Source organism: Rhopalosiphum padi, chromosome 4 (genome assembly GCF_020882245.1).
Source record: "Rhopalosiphum padi isolate XX-2018 chromosome 4, ASM2088224v1, whole genome shotgun sequence".
In the NCBI taxonomy this organism is placed as follows: domain Eukaryota; kingdom Metazoa; phylum Arthropoda; class Insecta; order Hemiptera; family Aphididae; genus Rhopalosiphum; species Rhopalosiphum padi.
Window position 1 is genome coordinate 21,825,508 of NC_083600.1, and position 22,942 is coordinate 21,848,449.

A 22,942-nucleotide genomic window follows, 5' to 3' on the forward strand; every position below is an offset into this window, starting at 1 on the left:
TAAACTGGTAAAAAATTAAACTAGGCATCAAAACATTTTCAACCTCGGCTTGTATAAACTTTGAAGGCTTTAAAACTTAAAAAAATAATAGAGTCAATAATACAATATTATAATATATCGGCCTTGATTGTTGACCCACAAACACAATGAATTGTGAATTTACAGCTGGTTCTTCATATGAAATATAATATATATTATATATAAATATATATTAGATATGCGTGAAAAACGTTTGTATTCTATTTGTATTTTCAAGATAATATTGCTGAGATTGATCAGTAATCGTTAATCATTTTTTAAAAGGTGACCATGAATCACCACAAGAGAACCTTATATATTATATTCAATACCATCAATGCGGTTTAATTTTTGTGTATTTTTTTTTTATCTAGCTCAAAACCATGTCGATTTGTTCGCCCAATCGTCACCTGCAGAGATGGTTGACTTTCGTATTATGAACGTTCTACAACAGCTAGCGAAGTTTTGTTTTCCCAGTAGGTATACATATAGATACCTCCTATAGTCAGTGTAAATTTCAATTTTTATTTGTTTGTAATTATTGGCACCGATGACTATTAACAATTTAAATGGATTACTACCTACCTATTTTCTATAATAATCATAAGCATTTAATATGAAATGAACACCGCAGAAAGCTATATATATATATATAATATTTATAAAACGCACTCAATGACAAAGTAGAAATATTTGTAAACGTAAATAATAATAATATAAAAGGAATACCCTCTCCAGAACACAGCACGCCTCTATAGAGATGTATATAAACAACTATCATCGCATGTTTTAGAGTTTCTATTGAACAAGTCTCCGAGCATAATCGTCCTGACTTTACGCGTAAGCACCTGGCCATGGCTGATATTACGTATTCCAGTGTGGACAACGATGTAGCCGACATTCTGAATAAGCGTTTCGTTACCAGCTTTCGAAATGGATACATTAAAGCTAACGATGTCGTGTTGCCCGTGTACTTCAAGAAGTTCGGACAGCGTATACAGGACATGGAAATCAGAGACGATGACATTTGGGTCTGCAGTTATCCGAAAACAGGTTATTAAGTAATTTAGTTTATTAAAACATCCAGTTAAAAATGTATCACAACATAATATAGTGTATAGTCGGACAAGCTTTTTATGAACACGCCATTTAATTGATATCACATTCCGTGCACAGTTTTAAAATTATCAAAATGTGTATCGAAATAAAAACCATAGCACTACATAACGATGTTAAATGCAAGTTATTATTTTCGTATTGTTTACGGTTGTTTAAAAATTGTTAATAGTATAAGTACTGTTGTTCGTCTACTGCAAATTCATTTCACTGTACTATTTTGCAGAAGACAATGAAAACAAATTTCAAACTAAATAATTGAACTTTATTTTGATTAGTTTATTATAATATTTGAACACAGTTCGAAAATGCAACTTAATAATGATTTCTATTTTCTATTGTTTACAACTATTTTAAGCATGTGTGTCATTCAGGCTATAACAGCGGATATTTTATTGATATACAGTCAAAAATATTTAATCTATTGTACATTTTGATAATTTGTTTTTCTCTTTCTATCAAACAAAAAGAAAGCCCCCTTGGGCCTTAAGTCTTTATTAAAAAAAGTCATCATAGTTATTCTCGTTACATTTCTAAGACATGAAATAAGGTCAATAGATTGAAATATCTAAAATTCTAAAGGGATACTTTAAATAAAATAGTCATTAAGTACAACGTAAAAATGATAACGAATGTTAAAAAAGAAATAATATTTATGAAAACATTCTATAGTACCAATAAGTTATATCGTTTAGAGATTATATTTAAAAATAAATTATAATAATAATTAATAATTATAATAGTTAATAATTAACACATTTAATACTATTATTCGCCTATACATTTATTATGCCTAAAATCAGTAAAATCTATAAAATGCATTGTGTTTGGATTGTTTGGAAATTTGGAATGCAAATATGTGATGCATAATATTTTTCATTTTTTTTTAATAAATAAAAAATATTAATTTTATATATTAACACACATGTGTACACTATACTTACGTAATGCTTGACTTGTACAAAAAGTATTTTTTTTTTAAATTACGTTTGAGATGGCCAAAGCAAGATAAATACATCTTGCACTTGCATTATAGTTCTAAATTTCAATAATAGGTAAAAACAACAAAAACAACAACAACAACAAAATACCAAGTTTTCAACATGTATTTAAAACACAGAAATTAAATTTACATATAAATAACCCATTTGTCATAACATTAAGCACGTTTTCCGGAAAAAAATGAAAATAATAATGCATGTACACGATGATCGTCATGATAAAATGTTGTTGGTTTGAAAAGCATTGTTATTAGGTATGTATATTTAATTTAACATAATTACCAAAGGTAATAAATAACAATATTATACCTACGCCATTATATTATGTAGTATTATTACTTTATATACATATATATATATATATATATAATTATAAAATTGTTGAATAGGAGGTCATAAATATAGCGAGGTGGTGATTGACAAGCGAATATCTTGTCATACCGTTAATCAATAATAATAATAATAATAATAATAAAAAAGAAAGTGGTAAAGGTATTCTTCTATTGTTGTCATATCATATCGCTTGGAGGCGTTTGTTTTTCGAGACTAACCGAACGTAAAAAAAAATCTATTGTGTTCTAGGAACCACGTGGTGTCAGGAGATGACTTGGTGCATTGCAAACGATTTGGACTTCGAAGGTGCCAAACAATTTTTACCCGAAAGATTTCCATTTTTAGAGTAACTATATACGACACACCTGTCACTTTATAGAAGGTACATTTGTACTTAACGATTGACATTATTGATTCAATTTTAGTCATACACCACTATTTGACTATGAAAAAGTGCTGCCGGAAAAACCAGACCTCAAGCTGCCGTTGTATGTGTCCGATTCGATCACGTACATAAATGAATTAAAATCTCCGAGATTTATCAAGACTCATTTACCTTACAAGCTCTTACCAAAAAAACTTAGAGATCAAAGTACCAAAGCAAAAGTAAGACCCATCTTCCGAGTAATTACTTACATATTGTAGGGATAGTTTTTTGTTTGACAACAGTAACATTAATAATACTACCTACATTGGATATTTACATAACGTACATAAAATTATATGTTTTTCTACAATTTTTTTTTTTAACTCAAATTAATTCAAACAATTTACCTAGCTTATGTATAGGTTTTGGTATGTAAGGTATATGTAATATAATCAATAATAATATATTTGACAGTTGTCAGTTGATTAAAATTATTAAATATTAGATTAGTAATAAAAATGATAGATTATGTAAGCCACGACCTTTTAGGTTATGTACCTATTGATAAAAATATATAATTTAGATATTAGAGGTGAAAACGATGTGTGAAAATATTTATTATTTATAAATACTAGTTAAATAAGCTAAATAATACTAGGTACGAAATTATGTCATCAACGATTATTTATAATAGGTTTATTCATTTTGAAGGTTCGGTTATATAATTTGTTTTTTATATTTATCAAGGAATACCTATTAATGTATAAAATAATATTTTTTAGTCAATACGTATAAAATCCAAGGATTCTTTTCGATATGAATGATGATCGTAATTCACTATTCTGTCTGCATTATTTTTCTATAGAAGGTACCCCGCCTATTTAAACATGATATTAAAATAACAAAAATCATTATACTTAATTCATATGCTAAGAAATATACAATTATTTTATTTTACAAGCATAGAGTTTTATTATTAAAATTTTAATACAAAAAATCTATATATAAATGTGGTGCAGTTTAATAGTAATTATGATTATAATTTATAAACAAGATTGTGAATTTAATGCATTTGCATGTTTTTTTGCTACACTGTATAATAAAATGGATTCGGCCAAAATTTGTTTTGACTTATTAGTTATTTATAGTTAAAATACCAATTTTTTTTTGCATATTTCATGGGTTAATGATTTTTTTGTATAAATGCTTTTTTTCGTACTATTCTATTTTTAGTTAGGTATTTAACGTGTATTATTGACTATTGTAGGTCCTATTGAAGTTGAGATTAAATTAATTTACTGATATCAACTCGTAGGTACATAATGGATGACAAAAATCGTTAGACAATCTTTTTTTAGTTTGGTGCACTAACTAATATGTGCGTCGCTTCTGTGTTCGAGTATTATTCTTATTGGCGTTGATTTCTTTGTTTAATTGTAAAATGAATGCAAAATGAAAATGAAAAAATAAGAATAAAAGTTAAATTTTAATATTTTTTTTTGCGTATTTTTGAAAAATGAGAGCATATTTTATCAGTTTTTATTGCATATATCATATATGCTTGCATATTTAATAGTTTTTAAGTGCATTAAATTCACAGCCTTGTTTATAAGCATTTATTATAGTAAGGCCTCCATCAAAGAACACCTCCAAATAGCGGACATCTTTTTGGGAATGGGAAAATTTTCACTACTTATCTATAGGAAAACCTCTAAATTTAGGACTTCCTAAACAATGGACACTATTATAGTTAAATTTTGATATTTTTTTATCGTAATTATTATCTAAATATAATATTTTATTACAATGTACATTTTACACATTATTATATACTGTTATAGATTATTTTATCCACCGTAGAAACTAAACGTCTCATTCGATAACTGATTTTTTTTTTTTTTAAATAATAATTAACAATACATTTAAGTATATTCATTCATACAAATAATATAAATATATACATAATATGCGCATTATTTTATGATATTATTCATTTTTTCATTCTCCCTTACTATAAATAGCAGACAAAATTTCGGCGTCCGAAATATGTGCCCTGTATTTAGAAGTCTTAATGTAATTGACTTTCAGAGGAAATTATGTTAGGCTATTGGTAAACCCACATTGATTATGATTTATATCCTGTAGATTCGCGTAGTAAAAAACGATTTATTATTTGAATTGCATTCGATCACTTTTATTGTCTTGATTAAAATGAATAATGATAATAATATTATAATATGTTCATATCGCTCTAAATTCGTCGCCCAGTCACATTTTAGATTTTTAATTAGTACGCTCTCAAAGACCACCATAATATATTATGAGTACTTTATTCAAATCTTAGTTTTGTAAAAGCCAATTTAGCTGTTGAGAAATCACGTGCTTGCCTTTTGGACGAGCATTTTGCATACAAGTGTGATCACTATTTAATATTATGGTGATTATAATTAACTTTTTTTTTTATTAAAAGTTTAAAAATTATAATACTCTAATAGAGCTTAAATGAAACACTTTATACAAATCTAAGTCGTTTCATTATTCTGAATAATAATTAAATAATATTAACAAATATTATAAATGAACTTTCAGATTGTTTACGTGGCAAGAAACCCAAAAGACACTTGCCTTTCATATTTTCACCATTGTTGTTTGTTAGAAGGATTTACTGGCAATTTTGAAGATTTTTGCAAATTGTTTACCTCTGATTCCAGTAAGTAAATTCTTAGTAAAAAAAAATATAAGATAAAGTTAAAAATCACGTGCATTAACAACTTATGTATAATTAAGTCTGCTTCAGTCCATTTTTCGACCACATTCTTGGCTACTGGGAGCGAAAAGACGATTCGCAAGTACTTTTTTTGAAGTACGAAGACATGAAACAGGTAATCAATCAATACGTGTTACCTATTTTGAATTGTTCATATATTATATAGTAGACTGACATTAAATTAAACCACGTATTTTTTTGACGACCGAAATAACAATATCCATAAAATTAAAAAACTTATACAATCAATTTGTACTTATATGTATGATTTTTAACAGCTTTTTTAATTTGTTTGAATAGGACCTACGTTCAGTAATTCGTCGAACAGCTAAATTTTTGGGAAAAGATTTGATTGACGACCAGGTGTTGGTTTTAGAAGACCATCTAAGTTTCGAAAGCATGAAAAACAATAGAGCTGTCAATTATGAGCCTGTTATTGAGATTAATAAAACCCACAATTTAATTGACGCTAATGGAAGTTTTATGAGAAGTGGTACAGTGGGAGGAGGAAAACAAAAAATGTCACCAGAGTTTGTAAAACTTTTTGACGAATGGGAGGAGAAATGTTTAGGGAACAGTGGATTAAAGTTTTAATGAAATTAGTTAAGTATAGTACTTATGATACTACTTTTATCGGTTGTGTTTATAAAAAAAAAATGTATTGTGGTGTTAGGAATTTAATGTGAACGTAAATATAAAACTAATGATTTATTTTATACTATTATTTGATTGCACCCATCATGGTTAACTTACTCAACTTTGTATACATTTATTTTATAAGAATAATTGCTGAATAATTGATTCACTTTTCAAAGCTCATTAAATCGTTAATTCGTATTCAATATAACCATTTATTCAATAACATATTTAATATTTATATAATTTTAATCTGATATAAAAAAAAAAAATTACGCGACGCTCAAATGCAATCAACTATAGAAAGTTTATTTTTTTATCATAACATTTTTCAATTATATGAATAATGCGTTTTAATTTTTATTAAATTTGTAAGCATAATAATAAAGATTAATTTAAAAAAAATATGTTTTATGGAATCTACCAGTCAATAACACAAAATTATCTACACCAATGTCATCACTAATCTCACTCATTACCCATCAGTTATCAGTTTGTGTTTAACTTTTTCTAATATCCATAGCTAAATTTGTTATCATAATTCACAATCATATATAATATTGAATTTAATAATATAATATATACGTACAACGTTGTGTACATGTTTAATAAACATTGTTTATACGTAGTTCTTATTATCTGAATATTTGTAAACTAAGAGTGATACAACAATTTTTTTTAAATATTTAGTGTCAAAGTTATCAATTTGTCTCAAAAGCGAAACAGTTCCTTTAAAATTGTATAATATTGTTAAAAGAAAAATTATAAACAAAAAAACATATTATACTATCGACTATCATAGATACGCACGAGTATGTAGATAGAGGTATGGTGGTATGTACTCAATATCTATATTATGTATATTATGAAGAACCTATAATACTAAATTAATATAAAATTAATATAAAATATTCTATGATATTATTTTATTATGTCTAAAAGATAAATCGCATAGCACACATTTCTATATGGATTACGGAAATACCAAGAATAATAAGAAAAATTAAACAAGGCCCCCTCCCCCTAACCAAATCACCCCTGCAACCAGTTAATAACACAAAATTATCTACATCATATACTTATTATATCAATATCTAACCAATATTTATTATCATAGTTCATTAAATTTAGTAAAAAAAAATAAATAAAAAATGTTTCTAAAATATTTTTAAGTAAATTTAGTTAATATTTAAACATTTTAGTTACCCGATGTTAGAATAAAAATATGAATATGACAACGTGTAGCTATTTATTATTAAATAATTACAATTTTTATAATTTTCAATTAATTATGAATTTATTCATTAAAAATTGTATTTGAAATATAAAATCTATATAACTAAGATCGTAAGACAATTGACATATTAATATTATTCTAATTAAATACAACTAAAATAATTATAAAATAAAAATTATGCTTATCAAAGTTTGAAGAGAACAGTCATATATAAAAGACACTCTCTGGTAAAATAACAATTTATTTAATATACAATAAATAATAATAGATCATGTTACAAATTTAACATTTTTTTGGAAATTATTAAAATAATGCCAAATTATTTTTAGTTAAGCATTTTGACGTTTTTTATAATAAGTTCTTATTTAGAATTGTATGAATTGCGTTGTAAAGTCGACGAAATGTGTTTTAGGATTTTTGATTTTAATTTTTAATATAGTTTAAATAGTATAGTAAAAAAGTTTTTTTTATTTAAAGCGGGCCCCAATCTAAAAAAAATTGGTACGTCGGTAAAACTATAACTTATATTTTCGTTTTCATTTAGTTCGTTTTCAAGGAGTGGATTGATGTAAATTTCAGGTAACTGTTCTATGAAGTATAAAGTTTAGATTTTAAACATAGAGATGATAATTTCTTTGAAATAAAATCTTTAAAAAATAGCTAAGAAGAACTTTACATTTTCGTTGGAGATTTTTAAAGGATATTTAAAAATGTAATGTGTACGCACAACGTTGTTTACATTTATATACGTATACTTCTTATTATTCGAATACTTATAAACTAAGAGTGATGTAACATTTTTTTTATAAAATATATAGTGTCAATGATATCAATTTGTCTCAAATGCGAGATCAGTCCCTTTTAAATTTTCTTCTGTAAATTTGTCGAATTTATCCGATAATTCTTTTGACATGTAGTTTTTCCAGTCCCCAACTTTTCCCTTCCTAATAAATGTTTCGTCGGGATTTGTTCCGTTTGATGGTTGTTTCTCCATCATGGCAAGGATTGGTTCTAAATTCAGGGCCGGGTTCTTCTTCATGCTGTTGAAGCTCAAATGGTCTTCGAGAGCGGAAACTTGTTCATCGGTCAAGGGTTTATTGAGAAAATCTGATACTTGTCTGATGGCTCCTTTCAGATCCTAAAATATTTCAAACCCAACATGTAGTTAGTATTAAATATTTTTAACACTTATAACCAGGTAATATAACCTAAAGATACGATATATACTTAGAAAGTGGTAATAGTATGTAATTAAATATGCATCATTAATAATACAATCAGACTGTATATTGAAATACTCGTATGCAAATTTTTAAAATTGATTATTTTAGAGAAATCAGTAAAAATACTTTTTGTTAAAAATGCAAAGAATTTAATATTATTTTATAAGGTCTATAATTACATATTCATACACACATTTAAAATGTTAATTATCTTTATATCAAGACAACGAAAACAAATAAAATTTGGTTAATTTTGTCAAAAATGTATGTTTTCGTTAAATTACACGATTCATCGAACAGGACCCCCCCCTTCCAAAAAAATATGTATTAAAAATTTCGAACTTTCAAATCCAGACGTTTCGAGATACATACGTACAAAGTATGCACATTTAATATAATATTATAATACATTCTCGGTGTATTCCTCTCTTATTCAGTATTAAGATTTTACCACGACGACGATTATCTACTGTAGACAACTGCGATCACTAGCTCACCTTTTTCATGTCCTCGTACTTGATGAACAGCACGTTCGGTTCGTCTTTTTGTTCCCAGAAGCCCAGTATGTGATCCCAAATCGGACCGATCGGCGTCTTGCCCTGTATGAACAGATCGCAAAACTCGTCGAACGACCCGTGTAAGCCGTGTATTAGCTTGCAATAGTGGTAATAAGATACGCACATGTCCTTTGGGTTGCGTGTCACGTAGACGATTTTCGGTTTGACGTTCGCCAACTGTTCGGGCAACAACGGCACGGGCAAGTGTGTTTTTATGAATCTGGGCGACGGCATGTTCTCCACTTGTTCCACAGAGTTGCCCAGTTCGTCTTTCAATTTGCTCGTGTCGTTACCCATAAGTGCTGTTAACCTATACAACGTTATAATATACACCGAATTAATGTATAGTGTATAATACGACAAACGCATATATTTCGGAAATACGGTCATTAGTATTATTGGATTGAACGAGCTCTGACAACCTATATGTGACTAATTCGCCGCAACTCTATTCGATTTCATGTCATTTATCTTAATGTAACACAATTTATCGTGTTAAAAAAGGAAGGCGTATTTTATTGTTCCCGTCCATTTGAATTTGTCTATTATTTTTATGCTTAAATAAATTATGATCTATGTATAACTGTATTTTAAATATAAAACAATTTTGATTTTTAGAACGAATAGTTAATTTAAATTGATAAAAATACTTGTTATTTATTTTTAAGTCAATTTAATCTATATATGTATTCCACGTTTTTATCGACATTAAATTTCATAATAATAAATCAACAACAGTTGTTAATCTTTGTCAAATAAATCGTGTCTGCGTATGGTAATAGTACTTTAGCATATTTATACAATACTATTATTGATATTATTTCATTGTATTTTATAATAATATATATATTTTAATGGTTGTTAGAGATAAGTATGTTTTATATGAAGGTGCATCTCACTCTAATAACGGTGTCCTTAGTTGTCCAATCATGCTTTTTGCTTTTACAAAATCCAAGTCATTGCAAATACACCAAACCATTTCTTGAGCCCAAGTACTTCCTGTAATAAATTTATCAGGAAAAAAATGGTATTAGTCATCGTTTAAGTATAAGTGATGCCAAAAACAACACCACTATTATTTGAAAATGCAATGTCGTTGTTCACGCCTCATTAAACATCCGGAAGTAAATTACTGAAAATATTACCTGTTCTTGGATACGACACAAGCCATACATCATCAGATCTGACCTCCATGTTTTTGATTCTCTGTCCCAAATCCTTGTACTTGGGCGGAAGTATACATTTGCCCGGATTGACTTCGATCAGACAGTCTTTAACGCCGAACAAATCGTCCAATCTCTTAGCGAATTTATCCTCAAGATTTTCGTACTTTATGTACATCTTTGAAAAATTGTATATTTTATGAAATAAACGTTAATTGTTTTTATTTTTAATAAACTATTAAGCGACGTTGCGAACCAGATGTGTTGTGCGACTCGTCACAATTCAATATGATCAGTACCTATGCACCTAATTTCGCGTTTTCTTCTTTTAAACTATACTTTCTCTTAAACTTGTTCTCGGGGGAAGTGAAAGCAATGTGTGTTTACTTTCTCTTGCGTAATTACGAAGGTCGATTCGTTATGAAATATTTATATTTTATTGTTATTTTAGGTGCTTAAACTATATATATATATATGTGTATATATGGTTGACACTATAATAATATTATATACCGTCGGAAATAAAAATATTTACATTTTAATTATTTAGTTAATTTTATAAATTATAAATGATCTGGAATCAATTAAATATTAAATCTTTGTAATTCTGTAGTAGGTAATAATTTGAGACACTACAACATGTAGTCGTCCTAACCACTGTTAGTCTATCTGCTCTTTCAAAGTTTGCTTTCACTATTTCGTAATACCTTCCATCGCTGAAAAAGAAAACATAAACATGAGTGCAAAGAATGTACAATTTGTTGAAAAACAAAAAACATTTTGTTATTGAAATACTTTATTATTTTGTGTTACCTTAAAACCAAACATTTGAGTTTCAAACATTTCACTCGAAAAATATCAATGGCTTTTTGACTTTTATCCGAAAACCTTAAATTATCCGGATCCCATTTTAATTCGAGCCTTTCTAGTCTCGGACAGTTTGTAGCTATACCATCCATGAGTTGATCTACTAGTACGTTACCAGATAGTCTCTCTTGAGTGCCCATAACCATAATTCTGAAATATATATATACCAATATTACGTACGTATATTAATTTTTCGTCTTTCACGTATAATTTTTTGCAACTTTCTATTTTCTTAAAATAATTTTGCCAAAGTTATTCGTCATTAGCTCCACAATAAATAAATTATATTATTACAATTATTTATAAGACATTCGCGTGATAATACATTTTATCCAAACTTATTATATATTATTTTATTATGATATTTAATATAAATCAACCATAAGAATTTATAAAATATAATATATACTTTACGGTAATGGGTAATGAATAATGATATATACGTGTATTTACATGATATTATTGAGTACCGGCAGGACGGTGTTCCACAGTTGGTCGGTAATATGTGGCATGCCAGCCAAAGAAAGCCCCTGTAGCTGATGTCCATACCGGGACAAAAATTTATAAAGTCCTTCGTCCGACAAATTGTCCGAATAGTCCAAGTTGAGCGCAATCAGGTTCCTGACGTTACCCTGTTCCATAAACGTACTCAACACAGTGTCGTTGAATCCGTTTAACTGGCCTGCGCTCAGAAACTTCAAATTCGGTATCCTAACTAACATGTCGATTAGGCATTCGGTAGAGAGATCGGTCCCGGATATATCTAATTCTTGGATCGAAGATTTTTCCCATTCTACTTGCATAACATACTCGCTGATGAGATCTAAAATAAATTTCATGCGTCACGCGATTTATAATTTTTCGTTGTCGTACAACTACTATAATATCGTAATTACTCGTTTGATTCATTAAAAGACACCTGAGCCTTTTACTTCTCTGAAATAACGTTTTCATAGTGGACCCCGTGACCTTGGAGCAATAGTTCACGGCTAGACACTCGAGTTGTATACAATTGGAGCTGAACGCGTCAATGTGACTGTCGTCGATGAAGTTTATCCCGTACAAGTTTATGACTCTTAAGTTCGGCGTCGCCGATTTCAGTTTGTGAACGTTTATAACCTCGTAAATCTCTTCCTCTTCCTCTTCAACTTTTTCGTAAGTACCTGGACATGAACTCATACTTAATATTAGTTATTTACATACATCATTTTAGCACGAAACGATGGCAACCGATTTACCTATCAAATGCAGTATTTCCAGTCCGTTGATGAAGTTGTAGATCTTTCTCATGAACCCTTCCATGAAGATAACTTCCGATAGGCACACGCAGAGGTATTTCAACTTGGTGGGGAATGCTTGGAGCTCGCTGAAATCGTGTAGTTGCATGGCGGTCGAGAAGTCGAGTAACATATGAGTGAGATTTGGACATCTATTGGCCAGCTCATGTAAGACTGTGTGCGTTATGAGCTCGATGGGCAGCTCGATATAACGCAGCGAAGAGCCGAATCTCACACTACATAATATTTTTATTGTACACACGTTGACACAGTTAAGCGGAAAACGCAGGCACAATATTATACACGTATACAAGTTGAAACAGAAATAATTGCAGACCAATATCTCTAATATATTTTATTATATGTAATACCTACCTTTTATTCTAATTAAATATCGGTTAATAATTATAATAACAAATGTTATTAATCATTACATACACTGCAGGTATTACTATAACAGGTATAGTAAGTTAAACACATATTTCGTCAATTATTTCCATTACATCTTGTCATCTTGAATATATATATAATAGATAAATAGTATAATACAATATGTCAATATATTATAATATATTTCATATATTATATATATTTTGACGATCGAATCACCATAGTCACCTGATAAGAGATAGAAGGAAGTCCAGCGACGTGACGTGGAGTCCCGATATTTCCGGTCTTAGGGATACGCTATACCACAGGGACGTGTTGTACGCAATTGTGCGCCACTTTCTACACACCCTAGACATACTACATATTTCTTTGTGGTTCAGGTACGAAAATATGTTCAACAAAACTTTATCCGGCAGTTTTTCGATCGTCTATACAAAAAAATAAATCACGTAAGTATTTTTTTTAAGCATTTGGAAACACCAATTGACACATTATATTATTATTATATTTTATTATTCTCACAGACATTTACGTAAGCACGACTAGCTACAATACACTATTGTTAAACTTACGGTTTACAGAATTTTAAGTACCTAATGGCCAATGTATTTTTGACAGGACATCATGGTCTTAACATGAGTTAAATTTTATTTGGATATTTGTTACTTTTTACATGGGTATAATGTTTGAATATTATGATAAACAAATTTATTATATTATGGATTGCATAATATAATTACTACGATAATTACGTATTATTATAAGAGTTTTACAATTTTAGAAATGAGAAAAACGTGTACCTATACACAACAAATATTTTGTATTGCTCGTCCATTTATATCTTATAATAATAGCTTGTTCACCTTCAAACATTTTAATTTAAAAAAATAATAAGTACATCCTTATATAAATATAATAGAATTAACTGAATATTAAATATTATGACTTTATTTATGTTTTCTCTTCAGTTTAATCGTTAATTATGTGTTTATTAATTTGTTATTCATAAATAAAACTTTACATTGTAAACATTGTAACACTGTGAATTTAAATAGTTTTAATTTATCTTATTTTAAAATATATTTAATAATGAAAAACATCGTTTTAAACGAATAAAAACTTTCTTAGAGTTTTGTTATTTATTCAATAATAATTTTTGACTAAGCGAAGTGTTGAATATTATATTGGTTTTGATGGCAATGATTTTATTTTTACACTATCATTACCGTCATTACCTATTAGTTTTTCAGTAGTACTTTTGATTGAAATTGGATCTAATAAGTATTTTAAGGGTTAAAAATCCAAAAAAAAATTCTGTACTTTAATAAATATAAAAAAAAAAAATTAGAGAAAAGTATGAATTTTTATGTAAAATCAGTATTTGTTATATTGAGACAATAAATTTATATTAAATATTCGTATAAGCATTAATACATAATGTGATACAATTATTTTTTTTGTTTTTTAAGTTCTGAATAAAAATATCAGGCTTAGTAAAATATTTTGGGAGCTTAATAAAAATCACTACATACTCGTATGTTTTACTTGTATTTATAAACAATAAAAATACATTTGCAAATTTTATTTATACAAACGTTTTAATATAAAATGCCGATAAAACTCGTCAAAATCAAGATAATTTGCAAATTTTAATTAAGAATGATAGATTCAATTTTTTTGGAGACATACAACTTTTACTAAATTTGATGTTAACTTTATTTTTTCGTTCAAATTTCAAAAAAAATATTATCTGAAAGAACTTGAAATGAATATGTAAATTATAAATATTTTAGTATACAATGACGTTTTAAAAATATTTAGATCAATTTAAAGATATTCCCTATTTATATGATAGACTTATTCACATTGTTTTATGGTAAATCGGTATTGAGTCAAAAATTAATAACAATATTAAATGTTATAAAATATATCATAATGCATAGTAATAATTAATAATTGAAGAAATGTGATATTTCCGGCACCTATTAATTCGAAAATTTCAACGTGCAGTGTTACTTAATGTAAAATAAATTATTCTATAATATGTATACATCGTATATGTTTATATAATAAAATGTACTCGTAATATAAACTGACAGACTCTCCGTCCAGAATCGTTTTTCATATTTAATAGCTTATCATTGAATTGAATGTTTACTCGACACCTATTATATTATTATTATAGCAGAGCAAGTTTTTATTTAATTTTTTTGTTTTAATTATTCTATTAATAAGAAATCATAAAAAAGTTCTCTGATAGGTATATTATTATTATCTTGGGTTAACATTCATAAACTGAATCATTAAGTTATTGTTGAAAAATTATTTACTACCATTACGATATGTATTTTTTGTTGAATTTTTTCAAATTTGTAGATCAATTAAAAATTCAATTTTAATATATTATGGTATTTGCTGGGCAACATCTGATTATGTATGTACATTAACAATAACGTTACACTATTAATGTTCATTTAGTTAAAATCATAATCATAAAAACATGAAAACAACGCGTAGACCAAAGACCTCACTAGAAGCTGCAGGGTATATATATATATATATATATATATATAATAGTAATATTATACTAATATAGTAGGTACAGGTGTAAAGCATATAATATTCAATAGGTATATATTCTAAATTACATAAATTAAACACCAAATAAACAGTATAAAACTGATCAAAATTGAATCAATTATTATACACACTAGACAATACTCGGCGAGTTTCTAAATAATTAGTATATTATATTATCAAAAGATACATTAAAATTAGTTCGACATTCACCATCAACACAAGCGAACTCAAAGGAACATATTTTACTTCAGATTTTATTTTCAGATCATACAGTAGAGCACTAATTAAAATATATAGATAAAATAAATTTTAAACCAAATATTTCTGTTGAATTATAAAAACCTCTTGCAATAGTAATCAAACCCCCAAACATGAACAATTTAACCATAAGGTATCCCTCCCGTGAATATTGGATTACTATTACTATACAAACATATAGGTTTATGATATCAAATTGTCAATATAATGCTATAGATATAATTAGTAAGAATGTCCAAATTTTTAAAAAGATTCTCGATAAATTGAAAAGCTTTTATTACGTTTATTCAAATCTGTCTGTAATAAGTGTAGCCTATATTATGTCGTTGCTACGACTAACCTATTTTATATTTTTCTGATATCATATGTATCTATATAATAATTACAGTTTTCTAAACATTTATAATTTTTGACTGTATGATAAAGTAAAATATAATTTCAACATGTAAGTAAACGTAGGTATACGAGATTTTTTTTTTAAATTTAAATACGCTCTATCTTTTTTAAAACGTTAACAATTTGCAGGACACAACGACACATTGCAGTAAACACGTATAACGATTTATTATAAATTATAGTTCGCGCGATGCAGCCATCTCATCGTCGTCTTACCGTTCCGGCATACGGGCTCTTGGCGGGTCCTCCTGTACCGTCATCGATATACACCTGAGAAGCCTCTAATGCTAACTGCCCCCAAACCTATATAATATGTATATATGATACGATTCGATTATATCATTGATTTGATTATTATTATTATTATTATTATTATTATTGTTAAAATATTTAATACTGACGTCTGACGATATATCCATTGTCCGCAGTCGAGTCGGAGAAAATATATACGTTCACGAATTCGAAACGAAAAATATTCAGACGACGGATTATAATAATATTACGATATATATATATGTGTATTAATGAATATCTAATAATATGAAATACAACGCACTTTTACGAAAAACGTGAAATATGTGGCAAACGGATCGGATAGACGAACAGCCGAATGCCAGTCGCGTAGTATTATACGGTCGTACCTATACGTAATGGCGCGGTGAACGCGGGCTAAGTTATTTTTAAAAAATTATCCAAACCGCAGTCGCCGACGCAGCCACCGCCGATTTCTGAGAGGAAAAATATTTCATTTTATTCGTGTTACACACTATAAATACTCGCAAAGCCGGGTGCCCACGCCAATGTTCGGGGGACCCGTTAAACGCTGCATGCGCGGAATAGTTTTTTTCACGTAAAACCACGGGAAAACGGAGAGAAAACACCGCCAGCTAGCTCGTAATGCGCATATAGGTATATTAAATTATTTATAATTTTACCGTCTTGACTCCGCGGACGGATCCTCGATTGTCTCTGGACAGGACATTGGCCGTTGTCACGTCCACCGACAGCCACGAATCCATTACACGTTTATAATATGCAGACTATAGGTATTACGCAGCTGACACTTGACACGGCTAAAGGACGTACACACGATTTGTCCTTTTATAGCTCTGTATATGATTTAATAATTAATGACTGCGGCAGTGTTGCATAACGTAAAATTATTATACAGTCGTTATTGTTTTGTCGCATTGGCCATGTCCGATTCGGTAAATCCGAATTGGTCCGATCAATGTGCCTGTGCCGGAAACACTGATCGCCGATTTTCGGGTGCCGTGAATGGGCCCGCGGAAACCGAACGAAATCGAACAATCGAATCCCATCGAATGCGACCACCGCGGGGACGTCTGAAAATAGATTAACAGATGAACGTGCGAGCACCGGTAGAGTACTATAAATACGACGACGTGTAATTGTACGATAAATCATGGCACCTCGTGCCGATTATTATATGTACAGGACACATTGGATAATAGTTGAATATACACAGACATTATCAGTATATTGACAGTACTACAGTACGTTAAACCTATAATTAATGTGTATGCGTAAGTACTAAATTCTATCGATCCTGGACAACAGCGCCAAATGCAATTACGCCGTGATTGATTAATTTATCAACGCATTACTCGTCGTTTGTTATACTGTCGAGTGAAAATTTGCATTCGCTATTCGGTCTTTTTAATATTATGTGACTATACAGGGTGCCTCGAGATACAGGACAATAACCCGCACGACAATAATGACCAGGCACGTAGCCAAGTTTTTTTTACACGATTGATGTGCAATACTTTTAATTTTTAATTTTTAACAATTTCGGGAAAGAGGGTCCAGACCCCGTGAACCTCCCCTGGATACGTACCTGCAGTTAATGACAACCAACGAAATCATAACCAACTGTTAGACAATTAATAGGTGTTGTCTTTAAGTTTAAACTTTTATTGTGGAACAAACTAAAAATCCACATACATATTCTTCTTTGTTAGGTTCAATAATCTTTTAAACATATTATGTGTAGTTCAAATTTTTGAAATAGTTATTTTCAATTGTATACACAAAACCAGCACTTTACAGCTTGTTACTAATGTAAGTTGATTTGCATGCGCGCATGTTGAGTATTGTAGTATGTATACAAGTGTAGACTACAATATATAAAATGGGTCAACAGTTTTTAGGAAATGTTTATACTTGTATAAAATGTATAAGGAGATAAATAAACGTTGCTTCGTAATTTAAGCTTATTTTAGAGGTGTAAATTCAAATAAAATAAGAAAGGTATATTTGGTAAAGATAATATACCGTTTAGGCATATGGCCATATCTGGTATAGTACGAAACACGAATTTTCTGCAACAGATTGGATATATTATACATATAATGGGACTAGGAAACACGGTTAAATCCGCGGTAAAAGCAAATGTATATAGTATGAGCGTGTTGAATAGTTACTGTTTAAAATAAACGTTTTACAATAAACGCTATATTATATGTATCTAATACTCTAATGGTTAATTATATTCTGTATAAATCTTTAGTATATATCGTATAAAATAAAAACCGTATTTTTTAAGTAGTGTCTGTGAAAAATAAAATAACTAAATAAGTTTAATATACCGTAAACGATATACAATAGCATAACTATGCGCGTAACACGTCTATATATGATATGTTTTTTCTGTTTAGAACCTCTGACATAGGGTGGGGGGACAGCGTCAGCATTACTTTCCCCATACGATAGATAGGTGACATTTTACACAATTCAGTAATTTAAACATTAAGTACCAAGAATACAAAATATAATTTGATAAGCTGTTTATGAGTGTGAAATTACACAAAGGATTAAACTATATCGATAAATATCTACATTGTTATTTAACCTCGATGAATATAAATAATTGAATAAAAAATATAATATTCCGAGTCTTCGGTGTTTTAATAACGTATTAATTATAAAAAGATCACCGCAGTGAAATGATAGAATAATAAAAAAGTTGTCTCATTTTTTGACATTTTACTTATTAGTTATTATACGCATTGAAATTCGTGTCGATGAATTAATTATTAGTAATTGCTAATTACTATAAGCAAGTGATTCAATTACCGCAGTCCATAGTTACACAGTGCATAGGTACTTAGGTACATTGTACGTAACATAAAATAATGTTGAAATAAAAAAAAATATTAAAATATTTCTTATAAAAATTATACTACAATTGCACGCTTATCATTTTTCAATTATAATTGGATGATATTGAATATAGTAAATATAGCAATAACATAGTTTGGATAACATACACACTGCCTATACATATTATAATAGTCCTTGGACTTCCGCAACAGTTTTTCTCTTTAAGGTCCAGTATGTCTTTGTAAGCTGAGGAAAAAAAATAAATTCATATTATAGGTGCATTAATACGAACACTTGATTTCTAACTATAATGTACTTAAAAATGAATTAATTATATAAATCAAATAATCCGTACCTCAATGAATAATGTTAAACGTGCAATTATAAATGTATAAACAATGGAAAGTTGTTGAACAATTATTGTTGTTTATTCGTTTATCGTATACGGCTGTATACGTATAATATGCAACAGTAATAATAAAATATTATCAACTATTTTCCTTAAAGAGGTACCGCCTAGTAAAATAATATGATGTCTGTTTACCGTCTACCGTGATATAATATAATCATTAATGATGAAAATAATATAAACGATTTATGCACCGACATAATATGGATAATGGATGTCTTATATTTTTTATTATTGAAATTAGTATTTGCGAGATTACTGTTACGCGAACGTATTAGGTGAAAAATAAATATATAATATGATCTCGACACCTTTATAATATGGCAATGTGTGGTATAACATTTACTTATACATATTTAATAATTAATTGTTATTGTTCGCAGTTCAGCTAGGACTGTTCGTGTAAAACAAATTAGTCATTCTAAATGTATGTGTAGCTTCAAACGCACGTCGTCGATATAATATCACAGTATGATATATTATTTTATTCTATTATTGAATTATCAATTAGTATGTTGTGGGACAGTACATTGAAATTATTTTTATTAATTTTCTATTGAAATAATGTAATATAGGTATTTCAAAAATTAAAGTATTACATAACATAGTACTACCTAATACATTGATAATAACAATGGCGCCAAGTTGCATTTCATGCCATGTTGCAAAAATTAAAAATTTGAATACAGACACCCAACACCAATCTTTTAAGAAGCCAACGTTTTATTTTCCTTGGCTAAGTGACAAAAGAAATAAAGCACTTTTAGCATTATAATCGTCAAAAATAATGTACACATCATAACGCAGTGAAAATAATCCAAATAAACACATCCAACTTTCACGAGAAAGCTTGTTATTACTTATTGTATATAGGTATATATTTACATAAGAACTTTTGAGGTTGTTAAGGGAAATTCACCTTTAATAATAGAAAAATAGATTCAAATAATATTTACTCAATCATGCCCCCCACCCCTTCTCCTCGTATAAATGTATTGCAAGTCATTAGTTACCCAACGGGCTTCCGAATAAAATATAAAAGCACCTATACAATTTTACTTTTAAAATATAAATTTTTATTTTAACTAAGTATATAATATTATTTATGTACACATGAGTGGTTGAAGGAGAGATCTTGGCCACCTTAAATTGAATAACTCAATCGGTAAATGAATATAAATAATAATAATTTTTGTTTTTTAAGTATAACGAAAGCTGTCACTTATGAACAACTATGCGCCTGACTCAAGTCACAAAATGGCAACTACACATACAAAAATGTAAATATTATGCGTGGAGCACTACAACATGACGTATCATCGTATAATATTATAATACTATAATAAATGTATTGAATCGCATAATAATAATAATAAAAAAAATCAACGATATGCACATATATGTATATTATATAAGAATAAAATATGTCCTGTCGTTCGTTTCAAATGATAACACGATGCTTACATAGACGATATTATATATTGATTATTATACATAAATTAGTATTATGCATCTAAACTGATGTAAACAGTAAATGTTCAATAATTAATCATTCATCATAATATTAATCATCGCAGAATTAATCGGTCATTAACTCGTACAATAAAAATATTGATATATCAATTCTATATAATAATCTACTGCAGTAGCGTACACTCGTTCAAACTGTGTTCAATAAACCTCTCTACTCGTGCCTTTGACACATAGTCAGTAAGTATTAGTACAATATACTCTTATTTTATTTAACGATAAAAATACTTACTCGTAAATCGATTGCGAATTAAATCTTAAATATAGTAAATGCATTTAATCTGTGAATATTTGTTTTTTCAACAACTGTAAATGTGATGCCTAATGGGTGAGTTTTACGTAAACAGAATAGTAATCACTTACGTTTTATTCAATTAAAAATCGAAAAAGGTTCGGTTGGAATAAACGACGCCATTTTCGTTTTAAACGTCTTCTAGAATCAATTATAAGGTAGTGAGTTAGATGGAAAATTAAAAGAAAATTATAAACAATTAAACTAATGTCTGTGCGTGAAAAATTGTGTCGTAATTGAGGCTTATATTATATATTATAAAATTTAAAAAAGAAATTTAAGATGCACAGAAATAGTAAAATTGAGTAAAATGTAATTTTATAAAAATATTCAATGTAGAACTTTACGAAAGTACGAATTTATAATTTTTATGTGTAAGTAATGTTATTTTATTCAATAATTTCAGCTGCGGTTTAAAATAAATGATATATTTAAAAATATTATAATTTATACATAATATCTGATTTCTTATTTATAAGATGTCTAAAGATAAGTAATAAATGTAAATATTTTAATAAAAACTAGTGTAATAAATAATAATATACTCGTATTTACACTGTGCATACTGTAGATACAATAATATAAAATGTTTAAATTACATTGTTGTTTCCATTATTTTCTCAAAAATTAATAAAAATAATTGAGAAATTATATTCGTTTTAAATGAATGTGTATAGTCTATTTCCAATCTGTTTAGAGGACGAATGACACTGTTACATATTTATTACTCTATAAATATTTCACCACTGTAATTAACTGTTGTGATCAATAGTTATATATGTATGGCTTATGGGTATTGTATTATTATCAATAAATGTGTTGCAAAATAGTGGCAACGTATAACTTTTGTTATTATTTAGCGTGTTTTCGTAAAATTTGTATTAAATATTCTTTTAGTACTATTTGTGCATACAGCAGATATAGTGATTACTGATTATACTCTTCGCGCTTGCAATTTTATAACATAACAAACAATATGTGATATTGAAATAATCAAAATAATCAATACCTAATTGCGATAGTACCTGTTAGGACTACCTATTTACTATAAGTAATTAAATTTAAAAAAAAATAATATTTCTCACGTTACCTTCACTCTTTGTATATCATTAATAGTATTAATGTATATATTCCGTGTGTATTCACATTCTTATCTACTAAAAGAATATAAAAATAAATAAGCCGTCGATTAAGAAGGAAATTTAATATGTTATATGTGAAAACGTTTTCATCGTGTCTTGTTTGTACGCTTAATGTTTAAACTTTAAATTGTACCTACATTGTGCATATAAAAATTCTAGACAGTTGGTCACAATAATAATATATAATTTATTCATTTGTTAACAGTATAGGCAGAGTATGATTAATTATATTGATTATTTTATCGTTTTATTCGTTT

General features: G+C 28.2%; 3 protein-coding genes across 6 annotated transcripts; 1 reads left to right on the forward strand and 2 right to left on the reverse strand.

Moving 5' to 3' along the window:
- Positions 1–439: 439 nt before the first annotated feature.
- LOC132928723 (luciferin sulfotransferase-like) lies at positions 440–6,318 on the forward strand. Its single transcript, XM_060993581.1, has 7 exons — positions 440–498; positions 812–1,071; positions 2,718–2,814; positions 2,894–3,074; positions 5,425–5,545; positions 5,623–5,717; positions 5,903–6,318. The coding sequence occupies exons 1-7, from the start codon at positions 455–457 to the stop codon at positions 6,194–6,196; spliced, it is 1,092 nt and encodes a 363-aa protein (XP_060849564.1). The 5' UTR covers positions 440–454; the 3' UTR covers positions 6,197–6,318.
- Positions 6,319–8,206: 1,888 nt separating this feature from the next.
- Positions 8,207–10,746, reverse strand: LOC132928725 (luciferin sulfotransferase-like). Its single transcript, XM_060993583.1, has 4 exons — positions 10,401–10,746; positions 10,155–10,254; positions 9,196–9,565; positions 8,207–8,613 (listed from the first exon to the last, which is right to left on the reverse strand). Exons 1-4 carry the CDS (start codon positions 10,594–10,596, stop codon positions 8,305–8,307), a joined length of 975 nt encoding a protein of 324 aa, XP_060849566.1. The 5' UTR covers positions 10,597–10,746; the 3' UTR covers positions 8,207–8,304.
- Positions 10,747–10,940: 194 nt separating this feature from the next.
- LOC132928722 (F-box/LRR-repeat protein 2) lies at positions 10,941–17,511 on the reverse strand. Of its 4 annotated transcripts, none has more exons than XM_060993579.1 (8): positions 17,356–17,511; positions 17,122–17,295; positions 13,181–13,380; positions 12,524–12,798; positions 12,182–12,448; positions 11,739–12,108; positions 11,232–11,435; positions 10,941–11,134 (listed from the first exon to the last, which is right to left on the reverse strand). In XM_060993579.1, the coding sequence occupies exons 2-8, from the start codon at positions 17,203–17,205 to the stop codon at positions 10,999–11,001; spliced, it is 1,536 nt and encodes a 511-aa protein (XP_060849562.1). In that variant the 5' UTR covers positions 17,206–17,295; positions 17,356–17,511; the 3' UTR covers positions 10,941–10,998. The 4 variants fall into 4 exon arrangements, with proteins under 4 accessions (XP_060849562.1, XP_060849560.1, XP_060849561.1 ...); XM_060993577.1 differs by lacking the exons at positions 17,122–17,295; positions 17,356–17,511 and adding exons at positions 16,403–16,489; positions 16,588–16,900; XM_060993578.1 differs by having other exon boundaries at positions 17,122–17,507.
- Between the last annotated feature and the right edge of the window lie 5,431 nt (positions 17,512–22,942).

Coding starts and splice junctions, on each gene's coding strand:
- LOC132928723 (XM_060993581.1), top strand. CDS start 455: ATGAACGTTCTACAACAGCTAGCGAAGTTTTGTTTTCCCAGTAG. Junction 1,072..2,717: donor CTGCAGTTATCCGAAAACAG/GTTATTAAGTAA, acceptor ATTGTGTTCTAG/GAACCACGTGGTGTCAGGAG. Junction 5,718..5,902: donor AGTACGAAGACATGAAACAG/GTAATCAATCAA, acceptor TTGTTTGAATAG/GACCTACGTTCAGTAATTCG.
- LOC132928725 (XM_060993583.1), bottom strand. CDS start 10,596: ATGTACATAAAGTACGAAAATCTTGAGGATAAATTCGCTAAGAGATTG. Junction 10,255..10,400: donor TGTGTCGTATCCAAGAACAG/GTAATATTTTCA, acceptor AATTTATTACAG/GAAGTACTTGGGCTCAAGAA. Junction 9,566..10,154: donor CTAAGGACACCGTTATTAGA/GTGAGATGCACC, acceptor AACGTTGTATAG/GTTAACAGCACTTATGGGTA.
- LOC132928722 (XM_060993577.1), bottom strand. Junction 12,799..13,180: donor TTCCTTCTATCTCTTATCAG/GTGACTATGGTG, acceptor AATATTATGTAG/TGTGAGATTCGGCTCTTCGC. Junction 11,135..11,231: donor CTCAAATGTTTGGTTTTAAG/GTAACACAAAAT, acceptor TTTCTTTTTCAG/CGATGGAAGGTATTACGAAA.